Consider the following 25,053-nt stretch of genomic DNA (forward strand, 5'->3'; position numbering starts at 1 on the left):
GGTCATGAGTGAGCTGGAGCCTATCCCAATTGTCTTCGGGCAGTAGGCAAGGTACACCCTGAACTGGTTGTCAGCCAATTGCAGAGCACACATAGACAGACAACCATTCACGCTCACACTCACACCTAGGGACAATTTAGAGTAAACAATCTACGATGCATGTTTTTGGAATGTGGGAGTAAACCGGAGTACCCGGACAAAACCCACGCAGGCACGGGGAGAACACGCAAACTCCCAGGACCGCTACACTCTGAGGCAGACGTGCTAACCAGTACATCGCCATGCCACGCATTTACAAAATCAGATTAGTGGAGTGTTATCTCATTTAATCAATGCTTTAACTGACTTGAATTAATCTAGCTGTCAGTTGACGTACCGCCATGCTGTTGTTTTGTTGATGTCCGTCATTAGAGTTCAAATGAGCTCAGCAGTTTAATTATTTCAAAGGGACAGACTTTAGAATATTAACATTTTAATTGCTTGTACAGTAAATGTTTCATTTGCTGAAGCGGCACCTCCACGAGTGGCAATACAATCAATACTTTTGTCTTTATATGGGCTTGATTTTTCATTCAGACTGTGAGGTGCCACAAGTAGTAGTCACTCGCTTTGATGAAACCCCCTTAGTTCTGCCCCCCAGTTGTCATGGTAACAAGATTTTGGCATGAGAAGAAGCTGGTGGCGTGAGAAGTGGCTCATTTACATGAGACCAAAACCTCTCCTCAAAACATGGGATAGGAAAAAGGAGCGCAAAAAATGTGCTGTAATTATCCTTGGGTTATGTTATTGTCACACCTGGGAACTGTATTAAATTGTGAGAAATTCAAAAAAAAATCTTGTTTAATGAGGGGAAGTGAAGGTTAGTGCCTATGAAATGAGGTACCGGCTGTATATATATAATAATGAATAATTTTCTTTCTCCTGAAAGAAAGGGGAGGTGTTTATTTGTCTTCAGTGGATGTTGCATATATGGAAATATAAAACAAATATAGTCTATGTACACCATAAATATCTGGTGATTTATTTGATATTTATTTTGGTAAAACACAGTATTTCAGCCAAACAGGGTAATTGAATAGTAGCTACCAGAATCTATTCATGATTCAGGTCTAAAACAAGGTAAGGCTTCAAAAGCAGAGAGCCTGAATTGGCAAGATGATACAATCTGGCTAATTGGTGAGTGAGCAGTTCCGGAGATGCAATCTAGCCTAATTGTCACAGTTGACACCTGCACCTCCTCAAATGCCATTTATATTCTCTTTTTGGAATCGAGGCATCTTCGCTGTAGCTTCGTAATATACAGAAATAGCTTTTCAGTTCCCTACCCTAATTCAACAGTGGCATGCGATCAAAGTAAACGAAAAACATGCCAGTTAACCACAAATATTGCAGTGGCCACGAGAATGGGTGGACAAGCAAATCACTTCCGCTCTAATAGGTCTGCGCTTTTTCTTTCAATAAACAATGGAGATGAACATAAATAATGAGAAAACACTTTCTTAGCGTACATAATGTGTTACGTGACAAGTGTTTGGTTGTTACAGATTCATGTTTCTTTGGTTGCCATCGCAATGAAAGACATGCTATTCTCCTGATTACAAGTCAGTCAACGATTCAGTCGGAATCATTTCAGTGAAGATGTGATTGAAACTTTTGGCAATACTGTAAATGATCTTTTACAAGGGTGTTCTGTTGGTGAGCGTAGAAGGTTTGCGCAGTTCGGCCAGGCTCATACTCATTCTACAAGCATCAGCAGAGAAATTTGACTCCAAATGTTGTATGTTTGTACAATAATAGAAAACACTGGGCACATGCTTCAGTACAAAATGTGCAGTCTAAGTGGCTGGTGGTCAGCCTGCTCTAAACAGACGCGAGAAAGCACAGGTTGAGTAGCTGAACGAGTTCAAGGATCACTAAACTCTGGAAAAGCAGCAACTCCACTGAGGCTGAACACTCTGCCCCACACACACACACACACACACACACGCACACGCATGGTGTACTGTAGATTCGTAGAGCATGTGGATAAGATCCACATGCGGGCAAGGTGTTCATCAGTTGATCTACATTCCTGAGCTTCATGCAAGCCATTAGTGTGAGCTATCTCAGGCTTGTTGGGAAGATGGAACATGAAACAGAATTCGAGCACAGGCACGAATGCTCACTTGCACACATACAGTGACAAATGTCCTCCCTTTCACTGATAACATGATGGTACTCTTCTTTTTTTTGTTTTGTTTTGTTTTTTAACCTTTGTTTCATCTCGACCAGGGTTACACTCTTACTTCTAACAAATTCTTTTGAAATAGATAAATACATAGAAAAAAATCCTTCCACAATGTTTCTGACTGCTGTGACTCAAAATGAAATATTAAATATTGTAAAAACATATCAAAGTAAAAGGTCAACTGACTGTTTTAATATTGATATGTCAATAGTAAAACAGATCATAGAATTTGTAGTGCGACCCTTTACATATATATGCAACCTGTCATTTAAAGACGGTATTTTTCCATCAAAAATGAAAACAGCCAAAGTCATTCCTATTTTTAAAAGTGGGGAAAGACAATTCTTTACAAATTATAGACCAATATCACTGTTACCACAATTTTCAAAAATATTAGAAAAATTATTTTCTCGCAGACTTGACAACTTCATATGTAAATACATGCTACTAAGTGAAAATCAATATGGCTTCAGAGAAAAACGGACCACCTTAATGGCAGCAATGGAGCTTGTGGAAGCAATAGCTACTAATATAGATAATAAAGAATATACAGTCGGGATTTTTCTTGATCTAAAAAAAGCTTTTGATACTATAGACCATACTATATTATTGAATAAATTAGAGAGATATGGCATCAGAGGCACAGCATATAAATGGATTGAAAGTTATTTAGAAAACAGATATCAGTATGTGCAGTTCAAAAACAAAAAATCCAATCTACTGAAGATTAGCCATGGAGTGCCTCAGGGGTCAGTGATTGGACCAAAACTATTCATTTTATATATAAACGATATTTGTAGGGTATCAAATCAACTCAAATCCGTCCTATTCGCCGATGACACAACCTTTTACTGCTCTGGAAAAAATATGAAAGAACTCCAGAAAATTGTGGAAAATGAATTGACAAAATTAAAAAACTGGTTCGACAGAAATAAACTATCTTTAAATTTAACAAAAACAAAGTTAGTGGTCTTTGGCACAAGACCAATCAAAGACCAAGTTAAAATAAAGATAAATTCAATCGAAATAGAACAAGTCTATGAAAATAAGTTTCTTGGACTAGTAATAGATACAAAACTATCCTGGAAGCCACACATAGATAACATTATAAAAAAAATATCGAAAACTATCGGAATACTCCACAAAACGAAGGATGTGTTGAGTAAGAACTCCTTGTATACACTATATTATTCATTATTACTCCCATATATGACCTACTGTGTAGAAATATGGGGAAAAGCTTGTAAAACAAACACACTCCCTGTTTTAAAACTACAAAAAAAAGCAATCAGAATAATCAATAGGTCTAAATATATAGAACCCACAAATCCAATATTCATCAAATTAAACACAATGAAATTCTACGACTTGGTTGACTTCAAGATTACCCAATTAATGTACAAAGTACATAACAACCTCCTCTGCCAAAATATCCAGCAGCTTTTTGAAATTAGAGAGAGCTGTTATCATCTAAGGGGTACAAAACAATACAAAAAATCCAGAACAAGAACAAACATCAAACAAAGGTGTGTATCAGTAATAGGTGTCAACTTGTGGAACAAGCTTGAAACGGACCTGAAAATGAGCAAATCGTTGGAGGAGTTCAAAAACAAATTCAAAAGATTAGTACAAAAAAACTACATGAATCAGAACTAAAAAGATAAATTTGATATACATGTAAAATGAGTGTGGATGGTTGTTCGTCTCTGTGTGCCCTGCGATTGGCTGGCAACCGATTCAGGGTGTCCCCCGCCCACTGCCCGAAGACAGCTGGGATGGGCTCCAGCACCCCCCGCGACCCTACTGAGGATCAAGCGGTTCGGAAAATGGATGGATGGATGTAAAATATAGTAAGACAACCGTTTGTTCTTGTTTTGAATTTGATCAACTTATCAATTGTATTCAAGAAATGAAAACTATAATGAATATCAGAAAATTGGAATACAAAAGGAGAAAGAATAACTATATAAACACTATTTATACATTTATACTATACTATTATACTATTTTTATTATTTTATACTATTATGATACTATTTATACTATTTATCTATTTATACACCAAAAGGTGTATAAATAGAATAGTATAGTATACATAAGGGTAAAAGCATTTGATGATATGTAGATTTTCTTTTGTTCTTTGTTTTGAAAAATGATCAAATCAAATTGTTACAAAATAAGGGGTAGGACTAGATAAGTTACTTACTTCTTCCTACTCCCTTGAGCATACAACCGTGATGATGTGTGTTTTCTACTTTTATCTACTTTCTAATTTTCCTCACATAATTTTTGTTTGACTTTTGTCAACCTGTTATTGTGTATATTATATGCTTAAGGCTCAATAAACAAAACCTTGAACAAAAAATGTGGGACACACTGGAGAGGTAAAAAAACTATGTGAGTTACAAAAAGTGAGTGTGTCCTAAAGTTAGGGTACATTATATTTTTAGGGGGGCGGGGGAGGGGGGGGGAGTATTCATATTGAAAAGTATGTCTTGTGCTAGGCCGGCCTGGTGGTCCAGTGGTTAGCGCGTCAACCTCACAGTGCAGAGGTCGTGGGTTCGATCCTGGCTCCGGCCTCCCTGTGTGGAGTTCGCATGTTCTCCCCGGGCCTTTGTGGGTTTTCTCCGGGTACTCCGGTTTCCTCTCGCATTCCAAAAACATTCATGGCAGGCTGATTGAACGCTCCAAATTGTCCCTAGGTGTGAGTGTGAGCGTGGATGATGGTTCGTCTCTGTGTGCCCTGCGATTGGCTGGCAACCATTCAGGATGTCCCCTGCCTACTGCCCAAAGACAGGTGGGATAGGCTCCAGCACGCCCCGTGACCCTTGTGAGGATAAAGCGGATGGGAAAATGGATGGATGCTTCTGCTGCACTAGAGGGCTTCAAACTACCAGAGACAAATTCCTTATAACTTTCAATAACGATGTTTCTGATTCTGATGAGAATTATTTTTTTAAACTCTGCACTTACATGATAATTCATTAGACAGCAGACAATGTTACTAGTTACTAGCATGCACTCAGCACTGAGTATATTTCCATACATATAAACCTGTCAATTACTGGATGTCAATTTTGCTTTTGAAGCAACTAGAGAGAAAGGGAAATAGAGAAACCATTTTGTATTTAAGAAACGGAGCTTTAACCTTGTAGTCATTTCCGTTTTCCATCGACCAACATTTTACAAAGATTAAAGTGTCAAGAAACCTCTGGGGAGACATTCTCCACATCAATCCCCACAATTGCAATTCAAGTCATGATCAAATTTGAACTTGCCTCTCGAAAACGTCACATAGTAATGGTAATTTTCTTACCGATAAAAGTATACTGGGTATATATATATACATATATATATATATATACACATATATATATATATATATATATATATATATATATACACATATATATATATATATATATATATATATTAGGATTCCCTTTATTCTAAACGTTTACAAATACAGTATATCCATCTTAAGTCTGGTGTTCTAAGAAATCCTAAAAGAAAACTTTTGACCAACATTCAAATCCACCTTCAAAGTCATCTCTGTCAGTGTATTGAGATACAATCACAGGGTGAAGAATAATGAGCTCAACACAGGGAAATGTGTTCAATACGCGAGGAAGAGACAATGACTTGACGACCTTTGTAATTGTGTGGAAAGGCACGCAGACATTGGTCAATGGCACCATTTAAACACACGCTAAGAAAGCCAAAGGTTATTTCAGTACAGAACAGACAGCATTCTACCACAAACACTTCCGCACATGCGCACGCGCACGCGCACGCGCACACACACACACACACACACACACACACACACACACACACACACACACACACACACACACACACACACACACACACACACACACACACACACACACAATACATTTTGGACGTCCAGCAGGGAGCGGCCACTTCCATCGGCACTCAACCAGGATGTTCCTCCCTCCTTGTGCCAGCCAATAAGAAGGCTGCATTTGAAGGCGAAGGTAGCATTAAGGAAGTCCCATGTCCCCCTCAGCTCTCTCTGCTCCTCTCCAAACACACAGTTTTTTCCTGCCTGTCAATGCCAGGAACCCATTAAGAAATGTGTCAGGATACACTATGGGGAGACAATGTAAGGATGGACCAAGCTATTATTTCTCACTGTTGCTTCTTGAGAAATGCCCGGTACTATGTTTTTCAAGCTGCAATATGATGACACATGCTTAAAAAAAGATATAAAGATATATTGTGCCAGACTGGCAGAGTAAAAAGAAAAATAGAAACAAATGATTATATATGTGATGCAACATTACAGGCTCCTAACATTGCAGTCTCTGTTCATGAAGTAAAATTTCGTATGTAACGTCTTTTTTTTCTGGCAACTTACACTCCACTATAGTAAAATCTATCCTTTGACTCCAATACATATCCTCATGACTCAATACTACAAAACAGAATCTGAAGAAAATGTTCATTTACGTAATGCCTCAACAGTGACGTACAAAGTGGAAGAATTGTCCTGCCTGTGTTGATTGTTGAAAAGGGAGCTGGCTGTATGTGGATGGGGCCAGGGTTGGTGCTAACTGAGTTTTCCTGCTGTCAATCAAGAGGCCAGTCAGATCATCTCTTTGGCACGTGGCCGTCCCCCACTTGGCTCCTTGTTTCCTTCTGCAGCGAGACAAATTCACAAGCAGAACCAGATTTTTTCTTTTTTTAAGTGTTGCACATCTATTCAAGTCTGTGCTATTCTCAATTGGACAATCAGTTTTAATGCTGAACTTTTGTTTTTTATAACTTATATTTCCAGGGAGTTCGAGTTTTATTGACTTGTTAATGTTCGTTGTCTGCGATTGGCTGGCAACCAGTTCAGGGTGTACCCCACCTACTGCCCGAAGACAGCTGCGATATAGGCTGCAGCACGTGCGCGACCCGCGTGGGGATAAGCAGATCGGGTAACGGATGGATGGAGTGAAATGACTTGTATTCACGTGGAACTTTTTTTTTCTGTATAAGATACAGTCAAAAATCCATCATCCATTTTCTGAACCGCTTTATCCTCACAAGGGTCGCGGGGGATCTGGAGCCCATCCCAGTCGTCTTCAGGCAGTAGGCGGGGGACACCCTGAATTGGTTCCCAGCCAATCGCAGGGCACACAGAGACGAACAAGCATCCACGCCCACACTCACACCTAGGGACAATTTAGAGTGTTCAATCAGCCTGACAAGCATGTTTTTAGAATGTGGGAGGAAACCGGAGTACCCGGAGAAAACCCACGCAGGCCTGAACATGCAAACTCCACACAGGGAGGCCGGAGCTGGAATTGAACCCGGTATCTCTGCACTGTGAAGTCGACGTGCTAACCACCGGACTACCCGGACTACCGGGCCGCCCACAGTCAAAAATATATTTAAAAAACTCCAATGCTTGTCTATTTACTCTGGATGCTTGGGCTCCATGTGCCGAAGCAGTTTTAACGGCTGTATTACCTAATTTGCTAGCCTGTCGCTACATATTCGGCAACTAGGAATTTTAAATAGTATCTTCAATAGGATTATCCAACTTGCTTCTTAAATACAGCTTTCATTTTCTTGCAGGTTTTTGTCTCATTATTTGGCTTGTTTCCCTTTTCAAACACGTTTTATTTATTTATGTACCTATTTCACTTTTGCTAGCTTACGGGATGAGGCAGAGGCACAGGTGATTGCGCCACATTTTCAAAATAGAACTTAATTTAAGACTCTTATATACAATGACATATGTTTTGTTCAGTCTGTGTGTGTGGCCCCATGACAAATGTCCTGCTTCTCAGTACTGGCCTACTGCCTGGTGGTTGGGACTACTGGTATAAAGCATTCCATCCAAAAGTGTCGTCATTTTATACTCCAAGCCGGTGTTCCCAAAGTTATATCACTTACTTGAATTCGACTGATTACAACATAAAAGCAGCTTCCAATATAAATAGTTCTCACAACAATGCGGAGTCCTCGATAGACTAAAAGCTCATTTGTGCATCATTGGTTGCGCATGGATATAGAGGAACACAGGGAGGTCAATGCTAGTCTGCAATTTAATCGGTTCAAATTAATTCATGCCACAGTACAGAAGTTCAATGTGCTTTGGTGTAGCGAGATCATGCTGTGAATAGTTCTTGGCCTGCTGACAGTGCTTTAATCACAATTGGGCTTTCAGAGCAAGGACGAAAATCTGCCAGCTTTGGCAACCGAATCGGCGGTGGCTGGCTACTGTCCAAAAACTGGGTGGGATTCACCACCTCTTCAAAAAAAAACAACTTGTGAATTGCTGTTGTTGGGCAAAGTGATAATCTGCATTTAGTCAATAAACTGGTGGTGATGGTGTGGTCGGAGAAACAATTATGACTGATCTCTTTTTGTTTGTATATTATGTACTTACAAATGAGTGTTAACGTCCAAGCCACCATCATTGTTATATTTACCTTCTATAGTGCAGTCATTTCGGCATAAAAAAACAATATCTAGACACAGTTAGCAGAAATGTGGAGAAGAGGAGTGGGGCCAGTGAAGAAAAACAAAACAAAATAACGGCTGGCAAGATTCTCTGAGAGCGGTTCAAGTCTGCGGGATTCATTTGTTTGGATTGCTCTTTCAAGGAAAATGAAATGACCAAATCTTGGACCTCAAAGCAGACTTAATTAAATGCACAATAATACAGAGCCAAATTGAATAATTGATTGGAATTAGATGCCATGAAACACATTCGGGATACAGAGAAGACATAATGCCGCAAAGCGAAAATGGAGTTGAGCAAATCAATAATGTGATGTCTCCCTTATCCCTCTGCAGCGCCCTAACCGTCACCCTGCTTATTGACACCAACTGCAGGTGTGTCACAGGAGTCTCTACCTAAGGAAACTGAAAACCACACATGTAGGCAGAGAAACAGGAACATAATGCATATACAAGCACAAGGAGGAAATGCAAACTCCACAGAGTAGGCGGAAAGGCAAACATGGGACCTCTCGACTGACTGTAAGGCTGATGTGCTAACCACGATAAAAACATATTCGGGGAAGGCAGATAGCATGAGCAAATGGCCACCATTTAACATACAGGAATTATTGTACCTCTCAGTAGCATAATTAGGAGTCTCACCCCTCAACTTGATCTGGGATTTTCTAATTATTGTTTTGTATGACTGGTGGAACGGTGGGCGACTGGTGAGCACGTCGGCCACACAGTGCAGAGGTGCAGGGTTCGATTACGGTTCTGGCCTTCCTGTGTAGAATTGGCATGTTCTCCCCGTGCCTGCGTGGGTTTTCTCCGGGTCCTCCGGTTTCCTCCCACATTCCAAAAACATGCATGGCAGGCTAATGGAAGACTTCAAATTGTCACGAGGTGTGAGTGTGAGCGCAGATGGTTGTTCGTCTATGTGCGCCTTGGCAGCCAGTTCAGGGTGTCCCCCGCCTATTGCCCGAAGACAGCTAAGAGAGGCTCCAGCACGCCCGCGATGCTTGTTAGTGTAAGCGGATTAGAAAATGGATGGATGGATGTTTTGTATGACATGGCCAGTCAGGTACGTTTTCCAGAGCAGATGCAATAGACACAATTGCTCATCCGGACTGGAAGAAGAGCCACCTGGAGTTTAAGGACTCCGACATGTGGCAAAAGATAGAGTTGAAAGCATCCATCCATTCATTTTACGAACTGCTTTATACACACTAGGGTCGCGGGGGGTGCTGTAGCCTGTTCCAGCTGTCTTCGGGCAGTAGGCGGGGGACACCATCCGCGCTCATACTCACACCTCGGGACAATATGGAGTGTTCAATCAGCCTGCCATGCATGTTTTTGGAATGTGAGAGGAAACCAGAGGACCCGGAGAAAACCCATGCAGGCATGGGGAAAACATGCAAACTCCACACAGGAAGGCCAGAGCCCGAATCGAACCCTGCATATCTGCACTATGAGTCTGAATCGAACCCTGCACATCTGCACTATGAGTCGGACATGCTAATCACTGGACAACAGGGCCGCCCAGAGTTGAAAGCATAGCTGAGAAAGAGGGTGCTGACAGAATTCAATCAACAGTTCCATCCCTGGGCCTTTGCTCCGGTGAAGTGTGCGTGTGTCTGCATGCGTGTAGACTGTATGTGTGTGCGATGACCCCAAGCTCTAATTTGTGTTCTCAGTGAAGGGGTTGGAGGTACTTTGAGTGACCGAAAGAGATTTTTAGGGAGTCCTTCTTCCTCGTACTGCAGCGCTTTCGAAGTCTTAAAGCTCCTTCGACAGACCCCACCACTTGTTTGGTGAAAGCACATCAGTTTGAATAACTCTAAATACTGTGGAGATGAAATGACCCAAAATAAATCCTCGTGAGTCAAACTCATGTAGCTCTGCAGGGCTCTTTGTCAAGCACAATTGCAGTGAACGCCGCCAGTGACTACCTCCAGTGGCGGCTTAGCGACGGAACATTCTGTCCCCCCATTCTGTCTCCATGCATCAACAAGAAGGCATAACAGCATGACAATTCTCACTTCTATTGCCCCCAAGCAATCACACTAACTGAACACACACGTGTATACAAACACATGTGGTTGGCCAAAAAAGGTATTTTGATTCTGAGCGGACCCCAGGAGAGATTTTTTGAGATCCCGAATGACACTAATCAAATTATCTTTCAATGGCCCCAAACAAATACTCCAATGTTTATGTTCAAGTCATCCAAAGAACCCCTTACAATATGTAACACAAAACAGAGTATAAAACTTTGCTTTTTCCCATTCTTTTGATTAAGGTCTTTTCACTCTTTCATGCACCCTGTAACCCACAGGTGTCAAAGTCAAGGCCCGGGGGCCAGATCTGGCCCGCCACACCATTTTATGTGGCTCGCAAAAGCAAATCAATCATGTCAAGGTCCATGATGCTTGCTAAAGTCTGAACCAGAATTTCAAATTGTCATATGTAATCCAAAATAACAGTCATTATTCTTGACTTCTGATTATAAAACTAGTTCTTGATCAATTTGTTGTGCACTGTGTATGTAATATGTGGATGGGATTAAACATTTATATGGTTTCCCAAAATTCGGAACGGCCCTCCAAGGGAAACCGTAACTACAGCGTGGCCCGCGACAAAAACTAGTTCGACACCCGTGCTGTAACCTGATAACATGGCAAGCTGTCCACTGTCATAACCGCTGTCCCTGAAAGGGTTAAACCGTTTTAAAATCAATTCAGAGTGCAGACTTTAAGTGATATTTTAAAACCCACATTTATTTCTTCAGTTTTAGACGTTTTAAAAGTGTTTTGCGAACGTCTTTAAATTTGCCAATGTACTGTATGTTCTTGTTGTAATTTTTGAGAGGCTACTTTTGTTTTCTTTGCTTCTGAATGTCGTTATTTGTATTTGTAAAAGCTTTTCCATGTTGTGTCTGTGCTTGTGTAAAGCACATTGAGTTGGCTGGTGTATGAAATGTGCTCTATAAATTCAGCTACCTTGGCTTGCCTTGCCTCATGATACATTAGTTGTGTTTCTAGCAAGGGTCTATGTAACGTGTACTGGGAGGGCAAAGAGTGTGTGCACGCATACTTTACGTGCAACTGCATGGTCATCCAGATTGGGAAATCTTTCCCACAGAACTGACATTATCTGTTTTCCACAACAAAAACAAGATGATCTAATTCACAATTCATGCAAATGAGTGCAACTGCAATGATATTAGTTTTCGGAAATATTCAACATCGAGCGGGTCATGTATAAACCAAACCTGACGATGGATTTACATAATGGTTTGGGAACCAGCCCTTTTGATAAATCAGGTCGGTTTGGATTGTACAATATTCGAGCAGTAGGTCTACGATCATGCAAAAGCCTACAAAGTGCAGCGAGAGTCTGGAAAAAATAACTTTCACATCGGATGGTCATTAAAAGAACCTCGTGGGCGTATGATTCTCAGTCACATCTCACAGATAATTCTGCCAGTGTCACTCTGCAAATCACACATCATTGCATCACTACAGCGAGGCCTCTAAACGCCATGAGCCGACAGCATGAGCCAGAATGAACCACCTCTCAGCACTTCCCAGGAAATCATACTGACACACAAACACGTACCGGACCATACACACAGAGCGACGGACGAGGCACAAATGTGAGTAAAACATATTGCAATTGACAACGTCCATCTATCCATTACCTGAACCGCTCTATGTTTGAATAATAATGGGCACCTTTTGACCTGCATATGCATAGTGAACACCCATTAGCCATTGGGGTTTCATTAAAAAGATTCAAATCTAGATGGAAGATGATAGATAGATATATAGATAGAGACTGTACTGTATGTGGGCACACATGCACGTACACATAGTGGCACTGTGGCTTCTTGCCAACAACTCTTCTATAATGGGAATGTGTCGATGTTTTAATGTTGTCTAGCTGTGGCGTGCCAACCAACCGTGGCCGATTCTGTATTGCAGACATGCAGAATAGTGGCCAAGACTGACTGTGAATACATGCACTCGCTGAGAGAGCAGAGATAGGGGAAGGCAGAAAGATTGTAAAGAGAGTAGACTGGAGAAAAGGGGGGGGGGGGGGGGTAAGGGGCATGGGGGGTAGAAAGAGGAAATGCAGGCAAAGCAGAGATGCAGAGTGAATGCATGCAGATCTCAGAGAGCCCATATTATCATTCTAAACCCATTCCTTCAATTTTTCCAGCTCCTATCTGATTGGTGTGGGCCTACTTTCTCAAATGCGTGTACTGTAACTGCACGCACATGTGCACGTGTTGGGCACCAGCTGGAAGACATTAGTCAGGCCAGCAGGTAACTTTACTCAAAACTGGCACAGATAATGAGACGCTTAGGAAATGGTATCAACTGGCGTAGCAAGAGAGATGAAAGACAAGGTATGAAATAGAAGAGAGTTTTCCTTTATGAGTGCAAGGATGTGCTCAGACGAAAGTCTTTCCCGTGGACACGGTTTACCTTACGGATGTGCTAAATAAATCCCCAACAAAAACAAAAAAACAAAGTAACACAAATAAGCAACCAAACAAAGGAAGAACTTCAACACAGAATGGGAGTAACAACCAAAATGTGTTGGTTTTGGTAGGTATAAACTTAAATGTGGGCTTGGGGATACAAATGGGAGGGCCATAAAAAGACACAATAAACTCTTTAAAATAAAATGCTTTGACACAGTGGTCATAAAATATATAGTCCAAAGACAGAGCATGAAACAAGTGAATGAAATGGTGAAAAAGAGACTGTAACAACAAGCAAGAAAAGAGCACAATTATGGGTAAAATGTTACATGGGTCCACATCAACAGTTGAGTAAGGAACTGAGTGAACAAGAGAAAAAAAAACATGAATCACATTTGATCTTCCCTTACCTCTGCAGCTTGTTTTTGAAATCTTTGGAAAATAATGGCGCCTCAGCAGTGCTGGATTCTCACTTTCGAGCTCTTCCCACAATAATTGTTTGCAAAAGCGTGCCCGCGAGGAGAGACGTGTGTCCGTTTGTGTTTGTGAGAATGTATCCTTGGTGCTGATGAACAGTGGAAAGTGAAACTCCACTGGAGAGCAGGCAGACAGGCAGACTGAGTGAAACGGGAGAGCAGCGAGAGTTCAGGGCAGACTGAGTAGGATGGAAGGGTTGCGGCTTTCAAACATCAGAGCGGCTGAGTGGACACACCCACCTCTTCAGCCTGCATCACACGGGAGTTTCTCAAACTATGTGCAGTGAGCAAAGATGTGAATGTGCTGGCCAAGATCTCATTTTGGCCACAACACCTACGGGTACATCAGTACCGCTGCACTTCATGAGATCGATCCAGCAACCATCAATAGATGTCAAGAAAGCCTTAAAGCGTTGCTGTTCCTCCTTTGTGTTTGAAGTATTGAGGACTGAAATCCTTGCACGAGTTCTCAAGAAAGGGCCAATTAGGTCAACTTTTGCTGCTATGGTAAAGTACAATCATAAAATACCAAGAGTATCATGGCGGTTCAGTTTTCTAAGTCTTCGAATCCATCGTCATGGGTGTATCATCGACAGATGCAGCATCACAAACCAAGCACAACTAAAAACCACAATGAATAAAATCAAAGTTGTATACGCTGGAGTTGCAAGTACAGAAAGACGCATGACTTTGACCTCAGGAGCATTTACCGCACATCAGGGAAGTGATTGTTATTTGCGTAATAGTTTATAATAAAACAGATGGCATGCTGCCAGGTGAACTGTTGCATGTAATGAAATGTAACATTCTTGGAGTGCACGTCTGCCTAGCAGTCAACATGCCTTCATTTTCCCCCTCTTGCCCTGTTGGGAAACATTGCGGGTGGAGAATGAAGGGGGGTGTTTTTTACATCATGAAACACGGGGATTTGGAACTGTTGACCCTTCTACCTCTGCTCCTCCAGCCAATGGGAATCTCGTGCTTCTTGGGACAAAGCCGTCCTTGATAAAGGCCAACCCTACTGTACGGTGCATTGACAATGGCCCTCATTAGTAGCACAGGTTGAGGGTTAAATTCTCTTGGGAAGGGAATTGCCTGCAGGTGGCCGCTGGGTTAAAATGTGCGTGCTCAATGTTGGACAGCTTGTATGTAATGACAAAAACGAGCTCCTTTCCCCCACCCAAAACATATTTCATGTGCTTTGCTTCTACTATTTGTGCTGTGGATCAGCTAAAAACACTGGGCACATATCGAAAAATAACATTGAGGCTCACATTCACACCTATGGACAATTTAAAGTCTTCAGCAAACTGCACATGCATCCTTTTGGACTGGGAGGAGAATATGCACACAAAAGCACAGGGAGAACATGTAAACGCCACAGCGGAAGGCCTTAGTTGGGATTCGAACATTGGACCTTTTGACTGTGAAGCAGACATGCAAACCACTGCCGCACCATGCTGCAACCCAGATGCTGTCATGAAGACAAAATATCAAACAATGCAACATCAATGAATTGTTACATTAAGTGTTACTTTGAGACATTGTTCTTCGGGTAAAAGGTCAGACTCTTGATCTATTGTTATTCATTTCTTCGGGACATAGATATGTGACATCAATGACACCATTTGCTTGCTGGTGACATTTGATCAAAGCCAATCTTTGACAACAGAAATGCATTCCACGCTCATCTGCTGCTCAGTAAGAACTAACTTAGTTCACTGAGATAACATTTTCGCCAACATCAACTGGGTATGCAGGGCAATCCATCAAGAATGAAAAGTAACAAAGAGTTGAAAAATGCCTCAATGGGATAGTTATTGATGGACTTTGAAGAAGTAATTGCCAGCTCACTGACCATCCTTGATCAAATACCCACTGACCTTTAAATTACTGTGCATCACTATTCACTAAAGACTGTCAATGTCAGCACAGTATTGAAATCAAGATGTCTTATGTGATACAGTATATGAGCTGTGCCTCGTCCTGCTTTATTGTGGAAGCCAGCCATTCGTGAATCCTGTATCTTAAAATGAAGAGATAACATGATAATGATGATGCAAGCAAGTAGTACCTCTGTTGTTAAATCCCACCATATGACATACCCACGGGAGGTGTGGCACCTCCTTACTAGTGCAATTCACGAGTAAGACTATTACAACATCACTTGGTGACTAAGCCAGACGGCTGGTAGCGATTTAAGGAAGCTGTAGCTGTTCCTCGTCCATCGATGCATGTAGTTGCTGCTGTCCACGAAGACTCTCTGCAGCAGCATCAGCAGAAACGGTAGAACCTCAGCTATTACTCAGCATCATCGTACTGATGTGCACGTGAGATATTAAACATTGTTGATTTGTTTTCCTCCAACAGCACTAAAGTGATGCGAGCCTCTTCGGAAAACAACTATTTTACATCCGCGCCTCATTAATATAAACGTATTTGTGCAATATTGCACCTGATGAAAAGGAACCGTTCGCATTGAAGCAATTGAGCATTTTCGCTCTTTTGTTAAAAAAAAAACAAAATAAAACAATAGGCGAAGAAAACGTAAACGGCATCTTACCGTTCAAATCGTGGACGATAGCTCGAGCTGACTGAGATGTGGAGATGCTCCAGTAACTGTGGACCAACGCTGTTGGACGGCGTGACGGTGTCATTGACAAGAGTGCCCCTTGCCGGCGAACGGGGACATCGTCTTTTTTTAATGTATTTTTTTTATTCATAGATTTTTTTACGCGGACAGTGAAGGTAGCTTGAACTTTTTTCTTTTCAAAATATATTGTTTTTTTAATTACAATGTGGATCATTTACCACTATTTGCTACCCTACACTGCTACACGCCAACTTAATTACCATGTTCTATCTGGATTGCGTTTTTTCTTTTGATTTTATTTCTCTTTCATTATTAAACTTGACAAAAACAGAGGCCTAGTAACGTAACTTAAAAAAAAGTATTGTGCTCTTGCCATACCATTGCACGATCAATATCTTTTTGGTCTCCCACAGCGTCGTCTGCAGGATAACCACGCAAATATAGCTACGGTTCATAACTGCATTGTTCCATTTTCAAAGTGAAACATTTGCTTTAAATACCAAAACTATTTTGGGACATGGCACCACACGTCACAGCTTGAGTTCTAATCTTGGACAACTACAACAGTGACTTCCGATCATACCCAAAATAAATTGAGGACTACAAAAATGGCTTCCGGTGGGCCTAAACTGGTTATTGGTGTCTAATAAAAACGCCAGATTAATTGGAGACAAATGTTCACCTTATTATATATTTCAATGCCTTGTATTCAACACTGAGGGTAATCGCATTTAATAGAAGTAGTATCATAGTTGACAATTTCATGTTAAAAAAAATATTCGACGTTTGATTGAGTCGGCCGGTATACACCGGCGATGTAGCAGTTGCTGCTCTGTAGATTGGAGAAAAAGCGCCAAGCTTTGGTGCAGCGTCCATAAAATGTTGTTTTAATCGAAAACTACTGTAGAATCTATTCAGATTAAGCCCGCAGTAGTTTATTAAGGTACGATCATAAGTTTGTTGTTACATTGGACTTCAATAATTTAAAATGGAGCCACGAAAAACTTATCTTCGCGGATGTTGTTGTGCCTCACGGTTATGAGTGACCCAGTTTTGGAACTTGGTGTCGGCGATATTCTGTGCTTGCTGCTACAAAAATCATCGGCAACGGACAAAACGCAAAGTGTTGTCCCAAGCATTCGAACCAGCGGTGGTGATGTAATTCTTCGGCGGTCGTTGATTTACTGGTTTTTGTGAACCACCCACTTTCTTTTGTACGTCTACATGTCTGCATGTATGAATATACAGTGTTTGCAGCGCAGTTGGACGTATCCGTGTGCGCTCTGGCCTTTATGTTTGAACCTTTGTGCAAAGTAATAGCACATTCAAACGATATGAAAAGTGTTTCTTCCTTTTGCCACACAGGGGATGTTGCAACTCTTAGAAGGGACAGCCTGTGAAGTGTGAAGATGCCTGGTCTGCAAGGCGAAGAAGACGTGGCCTCGCTGGTGAGCCCCATCAAGAGGAGTAAACTGTCTTTGAAGTTCTTTCAGAAGAAGGAAACTAAACGAGCCCTGGATTTCTCTGAACCTCAAGCAGATGATGCCAAGTCAGTGAACACGTGTGTCTTTAAGTTTGTCTGACAAATATGCAGATGCTGGAAGTTAAGCCTTTTTTATTTTGCTGTGATTTAGTTGCCTGTGTATAACCAAAACTCAGGGATGAGGAGACTATTGCCATTCAAACCAAGGTCACACAATAATCCATTCTTGATTTCATGGCATGTTAATTCTCAGCAGCTGTGATCAGGTCGTGCCTGCGCAATCTCTGCAACCAAGCTTGCCGGATGATCTCCCACTGTCATATGAGAAGAGAGATGTCGTGCTGCCGTTTGTGGGGCTCAGCAACGGGGGAAACACCTGCTATCTGAACAGCATCTTACAGGTTAGTTGCTTTTTCAAAGTATTACAACGGACTCTCAATTCATTGCGGAGTTCCTACAGTACTGCCGTAACACGCGCTGTTGTTTTACCAAAACGACACCAAGGTAGTAGTAAAGTCATAATTACTGTAAATACGTGTAGGGGGGAAAAAAAACAACCTCTCGGCCATGAATATTACGGTGGGCAAGTACCGATACCTGGCGTTCTTTCAATGTATTGGTACTCCTTTCTCTGGAGGCCATTTTACAATCGGGGAACTACAGGCATACATGTCTGACAGTTGCGCCATGTACCGGTAACGTCCCCGTACGGTGAATTTAGTAGTATGACGTCTCGCCTGGTCCAAGACACAAAACGATATTTATCTGGTAGTCTGACAGCCTGAAAAGAATGAATATCAAGCAATCAAATGAAAATCAGTAAGTACAGCTGTAACTCAGTGTCTCTTCTTGTGCCATGGGAAATATTTGTGAGCCAATCCGTGCTGAAGTTTGCTTTTTGCTGCTGGTGCGGGCCCCAGCTCCCTACAATGCTGATCAGGATAAACAGTATAGAAATTGATTGATGGACGAATGATAGAATGTGGGCATGTTGAGGGCACAGCCTGCAGCTCATGTTTCCAATGAAGTTGTGTTTGATTTTAAAAAGGAAGAGGGCACATATTTTGTTTTCTTTGGTGCACCAGCTATTGTATTTTCAGCTTGTGTGCACATACACACTTTTATAAATGATGCCACAGGTGCTCCACTACATTTTTCATTTGGACTGGTATGAAAGTACAAATTTTAAGTCCTAGTTGAAGATGACATGTAAATGCGTGTTTTTTTTCCCCGCAGGTGCTCTATCACTGTCCAGGGTTAAAAGAAGGCATCAAATCCTTGTACAAGTTGTCTACAAGCAACGCTAAACCCACTGAAGAAACAAAACAATCTGAAGAGGTCAGCACATTTTTTTCCCCCCTTCACACACTCTTGTCTCCAGCATACTTGTATCCTTCAATTTTGTTGATAGCGAGCAGGAGAAACTCCCGAGTCCTTCCCGGCACACATCGAGCTCCTCGCGAGCTTCCACAGTCTGATAAGGTCCGTGGAGCAGCTGCAGTCCGACTTTCTGCTCAACACCGACAGCTTCAGCGAGCGAGAGCTAGACACGTCGCCTCGTGAAGTTCTTAAAACACTCAGGTTAATCCCTTTGGTGAAAATATGAAACTGTACTACACCCGGTCTGAATTTTGCTTTGAAGGAAGCTTTGCAATCAACCGATTTACTTCATGAATGGAAAATGTACAAATACTCTTAAGTTGGGTGAATGTATATTGGAAGAAGCAGTCTTGATTTTCCTTGATTATTTGAGATTCCTTGTCACGTCGAAGAGTAAGTTTGACGCATAAAGAATTTTTATGCTTTGGATGTGTTGCAGGCAACTGAACCCGATGTATGAAGGCTATTTTCAGCATGATGCCCAAGAGGTTCTGCAGTGCATCTTGGGTCATATACAGGAGGCCTGCAAGACTATTAGGACGGATAAAAAGCAGGAGGCCATTGCGACCGAGGTCCAAGTGGAACATGACAGCAGTTCGGGGTCAGAATCCCAAAGAGACGTCAACGAGGATGGTCAGGTGGCTGGAAAAAGGAAAAGCGACACCGAGATGGGCAATGCCAAAAAAAAGCCCAAGTCTGGAGAATCTGGAGTGGAGGAGGAGCATCTGTTGAGCGCACCGGTCACCCGCTCCAAAAGTAAGTCATTTCGTGATAACGCTGTGGAAAACACAAAGGACAAAGATGAAGAGAAGGATGAGACCGAGGAGCTGGGAGAAGAAGGAGCCAACGGTGATGAGAAAACATTCAAAGAGGCTGATGGGAGAAAGAAGAAACGCTGTAAACTGGGCTGGCTGAGGCCCGCTGAGAAACAGCCAAGCATCATGTCCATGTTTCGCACCGTCGGGAAGCTCACCTCGACATTTGCCAAAATCTCAACGAAAGCGGAGCAAAGGAACATTGGAGCTGACGGAGGCCAAACGAAAGATGAGAAGAAAAGTGAGAGTGTCATCTTTCCAAATGGGAAGCAGGTCCAAAAGGCGCCACCTCATCAGGGTAGGACATGAAAAATTCATTCATTCATCTTCCGATCCGCTTTATCCTCACAAGAAGGATTGTACAATACAATTCCGCAGAACTTCAAATTCATCTCCAAATGAGAATATTGCGGGAACTTCAGTTCATAAAACAAGACCCAGATTTTACAGATTGACTACACACAGAGTGAAATTATTTCTTAAATCTAACTTTGATGACTAAAGCTTACAGCCAACAAAAGCTCCAAATTCATGATTTCATTGAACGAGTTTCACTTTTTGAATTGAAGTGCAATAAACTGCAACGTGTTGCTTTCTTGGAGCGATTTCGGGCATACGTGAAAAGGTGATTTTTTTTTTTTTTTAAAGGCTAATGTAAGGTGAGCTTGGAAATATATCGTTTGTGGGGTATTAATGTACAGTTAAAACGTTTACATTTTTCAAACCCTTTTTGAGGGGGGGGGGGGGTCAGTTACTCGCAGGTTGTTGCACGGCTCAGTCCCTGTCCCCCTCAATTCGCATTGTTTGTTGTACCGAAAATAAACGTTCTACTACATAAATTGCTGAGATTGATACACTCGCATGTACAATAATGAATGTTTATGTTTCTGACTTTGCAGACGGCCTAGACCTGATGGAGCACTTGTTCCATGGCCAACTGCTTCTACGGACTCGTTGTCTGGAGTGTGAAAGCTTCAGCGAGAGGCGAGAGGACTTCCAGGACATCAGTGTCCCCGTGCAGGAGGAGCAACCCAGCAGCTCGGACGATCTCTCTTCAGGTTAGAAGAAATCACGGCAGGGATAGATCACATTTCCACTCAGCGGTAACGGGAGGGCCACAGTCTGAAACGGAATTTCGTACAGCAGCAATAGTGGTTTACCCGAGATCAGCAAGACGCACATAAGAGCTCCACCGGTCAGAAGACTGACCTGTTGTCTTTTGGCTTCAGACACATGAAGTGAACAAATGGTCACCTCATGAATTGGAAAAAAAAAATCAAACCAAAATGTTCTGTCTCCAGTTTCTCCATACCCAAAACCAGAGAAGACCCTGAAATGGGCCATTGGGCAGTTTGCGTCGGTGGAGCGCATTTCTGGAGAGGACAAGTACTTCTGCGACACGTGTCGCCATTACGCAGAGGCCGAGAGGAGTCTTCTTTTTGACAAAACACCCGAAGTCGTCACCATTCACTTGAAGCGCTTCTCCGCCAGCAGTTCGGAGTGAGTCACTTTACCGGTCAATACCTTCCTCGCTTTGAGCCGCGTTTCTCATGAACATATGTTCCCTTTTTCTAGAATGGACCCGTACGCCGGTCTTTCCAAGGTGAACACACCCTTGCAGACGCCCTTGACTTTGTCTCTGGAGGAGTGGTGCATGCCACGCTCGTCCAGCAAAGGCCACAACTACGAGCTCTTTGCCGTGGTCATGCACAGCGGCGTGTCTATTGGCAGCGGCCATTACACTGCCTACGTCCGCATGAGTGGCCTCAAGGATGCCAAATTCTGGCTGTGCGAAAGGGAGCAGCAAAACATCTCCAAAGAAGTAGTGCGGGACGACGACGATGGTGAGGTCTCCGTCAGGCGAGATGCGAGCCAGCGACCTGCCTCGAGCTTTGCTTGCGGCAAACCAGAAAGTAAGAAGCGTCCGGAGGGCGGGGTCGGACTCTTGGGTGGCCAACGGAGTCGGACCGGCGTCGAGCACGAAGAGAGAGTGACTGATGGTGGGATGAAAGACGAATCAGAGCAAAGAAAACCTCTACGACATGCAAAAGTCGAGCTGAAAAAGGAGGCGGAGGCTGGAAAGGAGAGAGGGACAACTTCCCGTGAGGAAGAGGAGGCCTCGGAACAACAGGCTTTAAAAAACCTCCTCGAATACGAAGGCAAATGGCTGCTGTTCGATGACTCAGAAGTGCATTTAGTCAAGGAGGAAGATTTCATTCAAGCCTGCTCCCCTCAGACCTGCTCCTCTTCAACACCCTACTTGCTCTTTTATAAGCGAATCCCCGAGTCGGGACATTAACAGCACTGCATTTTACCCCAAGATGTGCTCTGTATATATTTTCAAATACGAAATGGAACGCAAAAAACACACACATCACGACGGACGTATTACTAAATAGCGCCTGATTAAAAGTTGTCAATGTTCAAACGTCTGCAGTAGATGGATTTGTGCCAAAAGTGAACTTATTATTCTTATTTTTAATATTTTCTCACATTCTCTTGGACTTTGGACATTTTCTAAGCAAGGGTAATAAAGGTGGGTGTTTTTTTTTTTGGGTGAGGGGTACTTTTTTTTTTTTTTTTTTTTTGCTGAACGAAAGTGCTGTATTTATTTCTAGAATTGCGGAAGTATTCTAGTCAGCCTTCCCATTTATAAAGCAATACCCAGCTGCCCTGTTGTAGTTAAAGAGAATATATTTTACAACACTGTCATTTGTATGGCCTGTTTTAAAACCATTTGAGGGAACCAAGTGGTGAATTATTTAGTTTTTACATAAACGTGAACAACCCCCCTCAAAAAATAAAATTTAACAAAGTTCTTAATATTTCATTTAATGCCGAAACGTAAAAATACGTTTGCAAAAAACCCTATATAGTACTTTCGTCAGAAGGCTGTGGGAATTATTTCAGCATGACAAATCACCACTAGATGGCAGGAGTGTCATCAGCTCTTGGTCCACACTGAGTGTGGTATGGGGAAGCAGTGTGGGTGTGAGAACATGGCTAAATACCGGCAGCTCTAACTCAATAAAACTTTTTTTTCTCAAATGAAAAAAAAACAACATGAAGTCCTATCATCATCCTTGATGAACGCAGGCACACAAAACACAGTTCAACACTTCACGCAAAGGTAATTTATCTAGCAAATTATTTTGCAAATAGTGACATTTTTTTGTGTTTGTTATTCATTCATTCATTCATCTGACGAACCGCTTTTATCCTCATTAGGGTCGCGGGGGGTGCTGGAGCCTATCCCAGCTGTCTTCGGGCAGTAGGCGGGGGACACCCCGAATTGGTTGCCAGCCAATCGCAGGGCACACAGAGACAAACAACCATGCACGCCCTCACTCACACCTAGGGACAATTTACAGTGTTCAATCAGCCTGCCGTGCATGTTTTTGGAATGTGAGAGGAAACCGGAGTACCCGGAGAAAACCCAAGCAGGCATGGGGAGAGCATGCAAACTCCTTACAGGGAGGCCAGAGCTGGAATTGAACTCTGCACTGTGAAGTCGACGTGCTAACCACTGGACTACCGGGCCGCCTGTGTTTATTTAGTATTGTTTTGATCTGAGTTGTCACAAAAACATCAACGTGAGATAAAAGTGAAGTGAAACAAACCCAACTCCAATGAAGTTGGGCTGTGTTAAACATAAAAACTGATTACTGGACGGATTTATAAATCAGGTACAACTTGTATTTAACAAGATATTTAATGTTCGAACTAATAACGATTGTGTTTTGTAAATAATTATTAACTTCGAATGTATTCATTTCATAAACATACTAAGTGCAGGTCAATCTCCTGCATGGAATCCAGTGAGTGCGTTTGTTTTGCTTTCGCAATGTAGACCGCGTGCGAAGAGATTAACGTGAGGACCTGCTTTGATTGGTCGGGAATGAATTCAGCTGTGTTCACTCCCACACTGGCGCAAGCACATTTCTATCGACACCCATCTACGAAAATATCAAAAGAAAGAAAACTCGACACATGCGCAGTTAGACTGCACTTATGCCGGGCAAGAAAATAAAGCCCTCAAAGTGAAAAGAAGAGCCAATGAGTCAGAGAGACGTCTTGGTTAAGTTGTGGTTTCCTTTGAGGAGGACTGACTTCTACACTCTAAATCACAAGTGTTAAACTCTGGTCCTCGAGGCCATTATCCTGCATGTTTTCGACGTTTCCCCCATTCCAACAAACAGATTCAGATGATCTAAAACATGCAGGCTCGCGGGCTTTGACACCTGTGCTGTCAATCATTTGCATGAGGCACAAATTAATCACCAACATCAGCCTGAACATTAAAATATTTATTTAGTAAAATATTTAAAATTAACAAAACAGAACTACATAAAATTATACATTTTCAGTACCTAACTTTAAAACATTGACGTTTTAACAAAAATGTGATAAAGCAATATGATAAATAATAATAATATTTTTTTGCAAATTGTCATTTCATCATCCCTCTCCCACATAACTTTAGCTTTCAAGTTGTGAAATGCATTGCTACACCAGAAACAACACCAAAAAAAAGTGCACTCATTAAATACCGTTTTTTCCCCAAACTTATTAAAAAGACACCTTGACATTTGCATTTTTAGAATTTGTCGTTAAAATGTTTTTTTGGCACTTTTTGGAACCAATAACGGGATGTGAACATTGCTGGTACCAGTTGCTTGGGAGCTCACAGCGTGCGAGGTCTCGTACCTCTGGAGAAATGGCTTACATTATACCAAGGCAGCCTCTGGGGAAAATGTTCCCCAAATCTTAAAAGGTCAAGGTGTCTCTTTAAAATCAGACCCACTTGTTCATCCTGCTGATCGAGTTGTGTAAACAAGTTAAGACACTGGAATGAAATACCAAGTTGGAACACTTGAAGCCTTTTTCAGTAACAAACACGGTGACCCATTCTGAACACGCTGCTATTTACACTCAAGAATAAATTAATATTGCATCTTCTGGTGGCGCTTTGTGCGTACGTACTCCCGTCATCTTCAAATGTCAATTTTGCGAAGACTCAATCTGCTGAAAGAATCTCTGGAAAGGGGGAGAGAGAGAAAAGGAGGCCAAGTTTAGATTTGCAGCCTTTAAAAAAACTATAAAAATGAAACAGACAACAATG

General features: G+C 42.0%; 3 protein-coding genes across 24 annotated transcripts in view; 1 reads left to right on the forward strand and 2 right to left on the reverse strand.

The window, feature by feature from the left end:
• Positions 1 to 16,359, reverse strand: part of kank4 (KN motif and ankyrin repeat domains 4) — an 89,769-nt gene extending 73,410 nt beyond the window's left edge. For 2 of the 6 annotated variants that reach the window (XM_086115246.1, XM_086115241.1), the window contains exons 1-2: positions 13,595 to 13,823; positions 6,748 to 6,892 (exon numbers count right to left, since the gene is read on the reverse strand). The gene's annotated coding sequence lies outside the window, so the exon portion shown is untranslated. Of the gene's footprint in view, positions 1 to 6,125; positions 6,687 to 6,747; positions 6,893 to 13,594; positions 13,824 to 16,223 lie in introns of those variants that run through there. The other 4 variants (XM_086115243.1, XM_086115244.1, XM_086115242.1 and 1 more) reach the window with 4 other exon arrangements.
• usp1 (ubiquitin specific peptidase 1) lies at positions 15,843 to 22,359 on the forward strand. Of its 3 annotated transcripts, none has more exons than XM_086115249.1 (9): positions 15,843 to 15,946; positions 17,619 to 17,802; positions 17,990 to 18,137; positions 18,973 to 19,074; positions 19,148 to 19,317; positions 19,556 to 20,229; positions 20,831 to 20,989; positions 21,233 to 21,431; positions 21,507 to 22,359. In XM_086115249.1, exons 2-9 carry the CDS (start codon positions 17,663 to 17,665, stop codon positions 22,228 to 22,230), a joined length of 2,316 nt encoding a protein of 771 aa, XP_085971375.1. In that variant the 5' UTR covers positions 15,843 to 15,946; positions 17,619 to 17,662; the 3' UTR covers positions 22,231 to 22,359. The 3 variants fall into 3 exon arrangements, with proteins under 3 accessions (XP_085971375.1, XP_085971374.1, XP_085971377.1); XM_086115248.1 differs by lacking the exon at positions 15,843 to 15,946 and adding an exon at positions 17,064 to 17,196; XM_086115251.1 differs by lacking the exon at positions 15,843 to 15,946 and adding an exon at positions 17,064 to 17,196 and having other exon boundaries at positions 17,993 to 18,137.
• Positions 22,360 to 24,223: 1,864 nt separating this feature from the next.
• dock7 (dedicator of cytokinesis 7) overlaps positions 24,224 to 25,053 on the reverse strand; it is a 62,014-nt gene continuing 61,184 nt past the window's right edge. For all 15 annotated transcript variants that reach the window (XM_086115054.1, XM_086115053.1, XM_086115052.1 and 12 more), the window contains one exon: positions 24,224 to 24,968. In XM_086115054.1, the coding sequence (XP_085971180.1) occupies positions 24,926 to 24,968 (43 nt within the window). In that variant the 3' untranslated portion in view covers positions 24,224 to 24,925. The remainder of the gene's footprint in view (positions 24,969 to 25,053) is intronic.

The sequence above is a fragment of the Hippocampus guttulatus genome, chromosome 7, assembly GCF_054856545.1.
Source record: "Hippocampus guttulatus isolate MCC_2025c chromosome 7, RoL_Hgut_1.0, whole genome shotgun sequence".
Taxonomy (NCBI): Eukaryota; Metazoa; Chordata; class Actinopteri; order Syngnathiformes; family Syngnathidae; genus Hippocampus; species Hippocampus guttulatus.